This window comes from Grammomys surdaster, unplaced genomic scaffold (assembly GCF_004785775.1).
Source record: "Grammomys surdaster isolate TR1022 unplaced genomic scaffold, NIH_TR_1.0 136, whole genome shotgun sequence".
Taxonomy (NCBI): domain Eukaryota; kingdom Metazoa; phylum Chordata; class Mammalia; order Rodentia; family Muridae; genus Grammomys; species Grammomys surdaster.
In genome coordinates this window covers 300,142-309,434 of record NW_021604594.1, presented here as the reverse complement: position 1 = coordinate 309,434, position 9,293 = coordinate 300,142, and the positions used below count along the sequence as shown (strand labels likewise).

The 9,293-nt window shown below is 47.5% G+C and overlaps 1 protein-coding gene and 1 pseudogene across 1 annotated transcript; both read left to right on the top strand.

Annotated features, from left to right (window-relative positions):
• Positions 1–535: 535 nt before the first annotated feature.
• Positions 536–3,682, top strand: Prg2 (proteoglycan 2, pro eosinophil major basic protein). The gene is made up of 6 exons (XM_028763049.1): positions 536–573; positions 1,311–1,380; positions 1,994–2,331; positions 2,599–2,730; positions 3,212–3,323; positions 3,509–3,682. The coding sequence occupies exons 2-6, from the start codon at positions 1,323–1,325 to the stop codon at positions 3,565–3,567; spliced, it is 699 nt and encodes a 232-aa protein (XP_028618882.1). The 5' UTR covers positions 536–573; positions 1,311–1,322; the 3' UTR covers positions 3,568–3,682.
• Positions 3,683–8,027: 4,345 nt separating this feature from the next.
• On the top strand, positions 8,028–8,828 carry LOC114617292 (annotated as a pseudogene).
• The last annotated feature ends 465 nt before the right edge of the window (positions 8,829–9,293 follow it).

Sequence of the window (9,293 nt, the reverse complement as noted above, 5' to 3'; positions counted from 1 at the left end):
TCTTCCTGTCTGTCTTGCTTTGTTGCCTTCCTAATACGGCACACATGGCTCCTCAGGCTTGGAGGAACAGTTGTAGATGCAGGACATTCTCTCTCCAACAGACGAGACACATTTTAGTCATTGTCCTGTCGGTGAGGAGCCCAGTTGTTTTGATGGTACAATCAGCCAATAAATAACTTTGTAAAAACTTCCCTACATACAGGTGAGGAAATTTTTCTGCCTAAAACAATAGTCTGTAAAGAGCAAAACTGGTCAAAGGTACAAGTTAAACTAACAGATAATGATGCTTCCTCCAGTGCCTTAGACAAAGCAGAACCATGAACTGGAGAAGCTCCTAAGGCGAGTCAGAAATGCAGCCCAGAGTGAGGCTTCTTTGCTCAGACCAAAAACTCAATGCTTCCCACCACATGTGGTGGCTAAGGAGTAGACTCCTCAAAGAAATGAAGAAAGGGCTCTTATCAACCCACCCTCCCCCTCTGGCTGACACAAACCTCCCTTCCCCAGGGGACTTCCTCCAAGGTGTCTATAAATGCCACTGTGAAACAACAAACTTGACAAGACCCACAAGGGCCTGTAAGTATTTTCGTTACTGGGATGTCCTGCTGCTGGGGCGGGCCCTGACCTAGGCTGAGGGCTCTGGGAGGCTAGCAGGGCTTCATGTGGCTTTCAGCTTTTGTTGGTGCTAGTGAAATGAGCATCGCTTCTGAAGGGCAGGCAAACTCTCCTTGTCAGGGAAAGACACAAGATGAGGAAAGGAGGGTCTTATTTGGCTTTGAGGGAAGAAACACAGGATTTAAGTGCTGTGTATTTCTAGGAAGGCCAACAATCTTGCTTCTCCTTTCACTCATATTGCAGACACTGATGAGCTCATTAATGTAGATCAATGGATAAATGAATAAATAATCCATTTTACTTATGGGCTTGCAGGGAAGCTAGCCTGAGCTGATCTTTATGGTCTGCTTTATTTCAGGAAGGGCTTCCTGGAGCTGGGCCTGGGGCTCAGTCGATAGAGTGCCTGCCCAGCAAGCATACAGCCCTGGGTTCAATCCCCCAAAAAACATAAACCAGGTGTGAGGGTACATTCCTATAATCTCAGCACTTGGAAGTAGAGGGAGGATAATCAGGAATTCTATGCCACCCTTGGCTATACATTCAGTTCCAGGCTATGTAGGTTACATGAACCTTGTCATAAGCAAAACCAGAATAAATTCTTGCCTTCTTTTTCTTCACCTTCCTTCCCACAGGTTCAAAATGGTCTGGCTGTGGTGTGTGTGTGTGTGTGTGTAAAATATCTGTGTTCTCTATTTCAGGAGAACGCCAAGATGAAATTCCCTCTACTTCTGGCTCTTCTAATCGGGGGAGCGTCTGCTCTTCATCTGAGTGAGTCATTCATTACTACCTTAGGTCTCTCTCTCTCTCTCTCTCTCTCTCTCTCGTTCCTGTGTGTAATAGATGAGATCTTAATCACGTGGTCTGTACCATCACTTATCATTCCCAACTTCAGAATCCCTGTACTCCTGTAGAGCAGGGACTCTGTAAGACTCCCAAGAGCATCTGATATGTCTGTAGCCTTGACTCTATTGTGGCATTTCCAATTTTGTCCTTTCTACTTGATGCTAATGTCATTCATAGTAACAATGGCTTCTTTTTACTTTGAATTTACTGAGCATTTTCTTGGCATGTTATGTCCTTTAATTCCCAGAGTACCCCCATGAAGTACTGGGGGTTGTATAGTAATTTCACAAAGAAATCAAGCTGATAGTTGCTGGGTCCAGAACCCAAACCCACAAAAACTGGACTCAAAGCTATCGTGTTTAGCTATCTTGACTTCATGTGTGAAGTGGGGTGTCTCTTCATGGAGACATGGTTGTAAGTTTCTTTCTAGACATGGTTGTGCACACCGGTGTTCAGGGAGTGGGGCAGGAAATGCCCAAGCTCTCGGGAGAGTAGGGGGAGGCATGAAGGAAGTACACTTAAATTTTCTACTTGCCAGGCTCTGAAACTTCCGACTCCAAAAGCCCACTAATGGATGAGAATTTGCTTCAGGAGGCAGAGATATCAAGACAGGAAGTAGAAGAATGTCCTCCTGAGGGAGAGATAAGGCCACTGGAGGAAGAGGAAGAGGAGGAGGAGGAAGAGGAGAAAGAGGAAGAAGGTTCTGGAAGTGAAGGTGGTCTTGGGGATGAAGGAGCTGTCTCTGGTCAGGATATGACAGATGTGGACATTCAGTGCCCCAAGGAAGAAGACACAACAAGTCTGGTGGCTGACTCTGGATGCAAGACCTGTCGCTACCTCCTAGTTAGGAAGGCTGAATGCTTTGACAAAGCTCAGGTAAGTGGCCTGTGGCTGAGGCTGGAAGCAGAGACAGACAGGGGACAGGTCTCTATGTGCCAGAGATGCTGGGTGGGGAGAAGGTCATGTACTGAACTTTGCTGTACTGTCTTCCCATGGCTGTAGGTAGGGAGGGAGGGGAAAGAGTAGGAAGAAAGGACAGAGGGTGGGAGGGAGAAAGGGAATGGGTTTTGGAGACTCAGAGACCATGTGAATTCCTAGCTGAAGAGGGACACTCTCTTCTTCCTCTTTTGTTTTATTCTGCAGTTCGTTTGCCAGAGATGCTATCGGGGCACCCTTGCCTCCATCCACAGTTTCAGTGTTAACTTTCGAATCCAGTCCTCTGTCAGGGGAATCAACCAGGGTCAAGTCTGGATTGGAGGCAGGATCGCGGGCTGGGTAAGGGGAGTACCAGACCTGGATTGGAGGCAGGATCGTGGGCTGGGTAAGGGAGTACCAGACCTGAATGGTCCCTTGTGATCCTGTCTAGTATCTACCTTGCTGCAGCTCTGTCTGTATTTCCCCTTTACTATCCCCTACAGAGCTGGGGACAGAAGCCACCCAGACAAGACATTGAGGTGCCATAAAGGGTTTAGAATCAGGTCGGGGTCCAAGTTCCTCCCAGTTTTTCTATCTTGTGGCCTGGGGACTGTGTTGCACATGGTTTCCCTTGCTCCATTTTTGGTTTGTGATATAAGGATGATCATGTCACAGAGATGAAGGGAAGAGGGTGGAGATGATCACTGTGGATCATTAGTTCATTTGCCCAGTATCTATCATAGTCCTGTGGTCAAGGATGTCAGGAGGAGTTAGCAGGGATAGTGCTGGCTCTGCCTCTTTTCTTTCCCTTATGTATGCCTTTGCTTCCTACCTTCCCTAGGGTCGCTGCAAACGCTTTCGATGGATTGATGGAAGCTCTTGGAATTTTGCATACTGGGCTGCTGGGCAGCCTCGCCGTGGTGGTGGCAGATGTGTGACCCTGTGTACCCAAGGTGAGTCTGGCTAGAGATGAATGAAGGGAAGGCCAGGGAGAGTCAAGAAAGAGTGGCAGGAAGCAAGCCTGGCTACTCAGGGATGTGCTTCCCAGGTGAGGTGTAGAGCTGGTAGGAACAAGGACCTTCCTGGTATGATGTGAGGGTAGACAAGGGTCTGACGCCCTCCTATTCTCTCTTCACAGGAGGCCACTGGCGTCGATCTCGCTGTGGCAAGAGACGTCCCTTCATCTGTTCCTATTGAGCTGGTCCCAGCTGGGAGTTCAAATTTATCCTTCCCTGGGTAACTGCCACTCTTTCCTGCCAGATGTCCCCCTTCTTTTGCCTCCTTAAAAATAAAGCTGCTTTACTTAAACGGGCCCCCTTTTCCTGTGATCATTGGTTACGCTATCTCATTTTGAGTGTTCTGCTTCGTCATCTCACTCCACCCCATACCTTTTATGAAGGAGCCACAACGTTATCACTCTTCAAGAAGTGACGGTACAGTGGGGTCCAAGAAGCATTCTGATAATAGAGAAATGGGTGCAGATGTCTTTTAGGTGCTCACTGAAGACCTAATTACATAGTTTATATGGATCGGGTATTGTTAGGACCCCACCCACAGCTTCTAGACACGTGAAGGTTTTGGGTGGTCTCTCACCTACCTGGATATTTCCACTGTGTTAGTGGCTTTTCCTGTTGCTGTGACACAACTCAGTGAGACAGCTTATATGAGTTCACAGGTCAAAGGTACTGTCTATCATGGTAGGGAAGTCCTGGAAGTGGGACTCAATGCAGGTGGTTCCGTTGTATCCATACTTAGGAAGCAGAGAGATGAATATCTGTGTACAGCTAGCTTCTTCCAAACACAATCCAAGATGTAAATCCAGGGAAAGGTGGGTCTTCCCACCTCACTTAACATAGTCAGGATAATCCTTTCCAGGCATGACCAGAGGATTGTCTTCTAGGTAACTGAAGAGCCTATGAAGTCAACAATAATATTAACCATCACACATATTAAATAGAACAAACACACAGTGTATACTAGGCACCATTTCTCCATTATCTACTAAGCTGACTGACATTACAGCATAAATTTTATTGGCTGCTTGCCTCTCCCAAGATGAATCCTCTCTTCCTCTAGCAACGTTTCTGCACTTCCCCCAAAGTAACTATAGGATGTGTACTCAAATCCTTGTCTCAGGCTCTGCTTTGGAGAAAACCCAATATTAAATTCTTTATTATGAGTCAAACCTTCAATGAGGCCTGGAGATATAAGACACAGGGTGTGTGGTGTTTGTGTGTGTGTGTGTGTGTGTGTGTGTGAGAGAGAGAGAGAGAGAGAGACAGAGAGAGACAGAGAGAGACAGAGAGAGAGACAGAGAGAAAGAGAGAGAGAGGGAGGGAGGGAGGGAGAGAAAGAGACAGAGAGAGAAAGAGAGAGAGAGAGAGAGAGAGAGAGAGAGAGAGAGAGAGAGAGAGAGGCATAAACATATGCTGATTGTTACTGCTTACTGAGCACTCACCAGCTGTGACAAGTGCCTTGCATAGATCACACTATGCCACCAATCATTATTATCCCTGCCATGTAGAAACAGACTCAGGGAAGTTATACATGGATGAAAGGCTTGCTCAAGACAGAACATCTGGATGTTCCCAATGCTAAGATTTGACTTTCTTAGCTCCAAAGCCTGCTCCTTTATCCATTGTGTTTCCATGCTTGGAAATCTTGACTGACGTCCCTTACTCTGGACTTCACCTTGAGGCACAAAATTCAACCCATCTGGAGGCACAGAAGCCCAATTAAAGATGGGGATGGACAACTCTAATATTACCTGGGAGATAAACAGGATGAAAGAACCCCCTTATTTCAGGAATTTTCCAACTCTATATTGGTCCAGCGTCCTGGGGAGGCAAAAGATCTGCAAGTTTTTGAGTGACTCAGAAAGGGGAGCTATTTATTCAAGGTTAGTTACTCAGCAAGCTGAGGAAGACACAGCCACATTTTGGTCCATGCAACCATTGTGCCATGTGAGCCTTTGGTTTTACACATGGTAAACTTTGGAAATCCATGCCTTTGGGTCTGTGGTGGGTGCTGTGAGGATATAGCTGAGGTGGAACTATGCTATCATCTGCTGTGGCACAGCACTGCTGTTTTTGTATTAATATTAATAATATAGATGATGAGGGATTGGGACCATAACTCCATGGCAGTACAGCTGCCTAGCATATATGAAATCCTGAGCAGGATTTGCGCATGAAAATAAGTGAACAGCCAAATAAATGCATGAATAAGACAAGACACGCCCCACCATCGTTTACTGCACATCTCTTACATTCTGAACTCCAGGCTGAGAGTTAGGGAGATTTTTGTCTTGCTTCTCAGAAATTAACCTTTTAATGGGCTTTGTGACTCCTCTTCCATGAAGGTCTCTTTAGAGGATACCAAGGAGAAGGCAAGAGGAAGCTCCAGGATACTTGCCTATGTTCTGCATATAGGTTTGGCTGTGGTTGTATACTTGCCATGACTATAGTTTTCCTGCTCCATTCACTCACAAATGTTTCAGGTATCCTTCTCTGTTAATAAGGAATGGACTAGACTTGCTCAAAAGGGTGAGCTCCTACACTTTGCTTTGACCTTGTAATTTCATTACTTATCACAATGATGGAAAGAGAATCATTCTTTTGGTACACTGGGGTTGGATTGAGTTTTAGGACAAGATGAAGAACTAGAAACCCACATGAAGGATGAATACATTATTAATATGTAAAACTGTTTTTTATAGTAAAGTGGCTGGGCAGTGGTGGTGCATGCCTTTAATCCCAGCACTTGGGAGGCAGAGGCAGGCGGATTTCTGAGTTTGAGGCCAGCCTGGTCTACAGAGTGAGTTCCAGGACAGCCCGGGCTATAAAGAGAAACCCTGTCCCGAAAAAACAAAAACAAAAACAAAAAACAACAAAAAAATAGAGTAAAGTGGGCTGAGGATGTGGCATGATTGGTAACGTGCTTGCCTAGCATTCATGAAGCCCTAGGTTCTATTCCCAACACAGGAGGATCAGAAGTTCAAGATCATCATCAGCCACATGATGAGTCTGAGGCCAGCCTGAGCTACATGAGGATGTCCCTGTGATGGACAGTGAGGAGGATGTCCCTGTGATGGACAGTGTGGAGGATGTCGCTGTGGTGGACAGTGTGGAGGATGTCACTGTGGTGTACAGTGTGGAGGATGTCCCTGCGGTGGACAGTGAGGAGGATGTCCCTGTGGTGGACAGTGAGGAGGATGTTCCTGTGGTGTACAGTGAGGAGGATGTCCCTGTGTTGTACAGTGTGGAGGATGTCGCTGTGGTGGACAGTGGGGAGGATGTCCCTGTGTTGTACAGTGAGGAGGATGTCCCTGTGGTGGACAGTGAGGAGGATGTTCCTGTGGTGTACAGTGAGGAGGATGTCCCTGTGTTGTACAGTGGGGAGGATGTTCCTGTGGTGGACAGTGGGGAGGATGTCCCTGTGGTGGACAGTGGGGAGAATTTTCCTGTGGTGGACAGTGAGGAGGATGTTCCTGTGGTGTACAGTGAGGAGGATGTCCCTGTGTTGTACAGTGAGGAGGATGTCCCTGTGGTGGACAGTGAGGAGGATGTTCCTGTGGTGGACAGTGAGGAGGATGTCCCTGTGTTGTACAGTGGGGAGGATGTCGCTGTGGTGGACAGTGGGGAGGATGTCCCTGTGTTGTACAGTGGGGAGAATTTTCCTGTGATGGACAGTGAGGAGGATGTCCCTGTGTTGTACAGTGAGGAGGATGTTCCTGTGTTGTACAGTGGGGAGGATGTCGCTGTGGCGGACAGTGGGGAGGATGTCCCTGTGGTGTACAGTGGGGAGGATTTCTTGTTTTGGACTGTGAGAAGCACATCCCTGTGGTAGACAGTGGGGAAGATGTCCCTGTGGTGGACAATGGGTAGAAGGTCCCTGTGGTGGACAGTAAATACAGTTCATGAAATAAATAAAGTAGACTGGTTTTGTATCCCAAGAGGTAGCCTGTGTGAGCATTTTTCCTTTCTAGCAAGATGCTAACGATGTTCTATGCAGCAGAGGTCATCCTTTGGGATGGAGTGCCCAGAGTTGCTCCACTACAAAATGCACAGGACAGTGTAGCCTAGCCTCCTGAGCAAGAACAGCTCATCCCCCATTCACTGACAAGGGCCATGTGAGGCTGGAAGTGCCTCATCTCACAAGGACACTCCAGCTCCACAGGCCAGGGAATTCTGTGATGGCTCTGCCTCGGCTGGTTTCTTTAGGGGAGTGATTCTCAACCTTCCCAATGTTATGACCCTTTAATACAGTTCCTCAGATTGCGGTGACCCTCAATCATAAAATTACTCCACTGCTACCTCATCACTGTAATTTTGCTACTGTTATGAGCTATAATGTAAGTACATGCAGGATATCTGATATGGGACCACTGTGAAAGGCATATTTAACCTCCAAAGAAGTTCTGACCCTTAGCTTGAGAACCACTGCTTTAGAGGAGGATCTTGTCACTGTCCTTTTTGCAGGGGTTGCCTCTGACCTTGTGACTTCATTACATATTATGACGCTGGCTTCTCATCATCATGGAACTCATCCTTTGGGTAAAATGGGGTTGGACTGAGTCTTGGGACAAGAGGTTGATTTAGAAACTCATTTGAGCCTTCATTCTTTCTGTAGAACCATAATTTTTATCCCAATTCACAATGTTCCCGGAACTCAACAACCTTCTCAGCACCACCCCAGACAGGACCAAGCAGGGGAAACTGACTCTCCTCTGTGATGCCAAGACAGATGGCAGGTTCCTCATGCATCGCTTCCTCTCCTTCTACCTGAAAGCTAATTGTAAAGTCTGCTTTGTGGCACTCATCCAGTCTTTCAGCCATTACAATATTGTGGGACAGAAACTGGGTGTCAGCTTGACAGCAGCTCGGGATCGAGGGCAGCTTGTGTTCCTGGAGGGCCTCAAGTCCTCTGTGGAAGTCCTCTTCCACTCTCAGGAGGAGCCTCACCCCTGCAGTTTCTCAGAGAGGATGGTGCAGGAAACTTGCAGTCGCTGTATAAGTTTATACAGGACACCCTGAAGCCTGCGGACAGTGGGGAGTCTCCATGGAAGTCCCCGGTGCTGTTGGTGGAGAACCTCAGTGTACTGCTGAGCGTGGGCATGGGGGCGGTCTCTGTGCTGGACTTCATGCAGTACTGCAGAGCCATGGTGTGCTGTGAACTGAAGGGAAACGTGGTAGCCCTTGTACATGACACTGGGGGTGCTGAGGATGAGGAGAATGACATCCTGCTGAATGGCCTCAGTCATCAAAGCCACCTGATCCTGTGAGCTGAGGGCCTGGCCACTGGATTCTGCAAGGATGTGCATGGGCAGCTGAGCATCCTCTGGAGGAGGCCATCGAAACCCACAGCCCAGCAGGCTCGAAGTCTCACCTACCAATACAAGATACAGGATAAGAATGTGAACTTTTTTTGCTAAAGGAATGTCTCCTGCTGTTCTGTGACCTGATTTGGGACAAGTTAAGTGACTTTGGACAGTTGTGGGTGTGGAAGATGAAGCACTGGGACAGAATGGTCCTTCAGACCTTCGGCACACTCTTTGGGCTTGACTTCAACTCCTCTGTGACCCGGGAGGATGGTGCTGAGAGGGTGTGCCCATTTGTCTCCAGGGCACTGCTCAGGAAACACAGTGAGGAACTGCACGCGGCTTCTTAGAGAGGCTGCGTGGTGAACCGCAGCAGAGAGGTCCTTTGGAGCATCTCATGTTACTTCAGCCTCACCTGCATGTTTTTGAAGGTTGTGCCATTAAGAGCCACCGTAGGAAGGAGGAGGCAGTCAGGAAGTTGTCTTGAATGGCAGCCATCCTGGCTGACAGCTAGGACAGTGATGGCCAGGATAAAGAAGGTTCCCACAAAAAAAAAGAAAGAAAGAAAGAAAGAAAGAAAGAAAGAAAGAAAGAAAGAAAGAAA

Excerpts from the sequence above, each read along its gene's own strand:
- Prg2 (XM_028763049.1), top strand. The coding sequence starts at position 1,323 with ATGAAATTCCCTCTACTTCTGGCTCTTCTAATCGGGGGAGCGTCTGCT. Across the intron at positions 2,731-3,211 it reads GAGGCAGGATCGCGGGCTGG|GGTCGCTGCAAACGCTTTCG; the intron begins GTAAGGGGAGTA and ends TACCTTCCCTAG. Across the intron at positions 3,324-3,508 it reads TGTGACCCTGTGTACCCAAG|GAGGCCACTGGCGTCGATCT; the intron begins GTGAGTCTGGCT and ends CTCTCTTCACAG.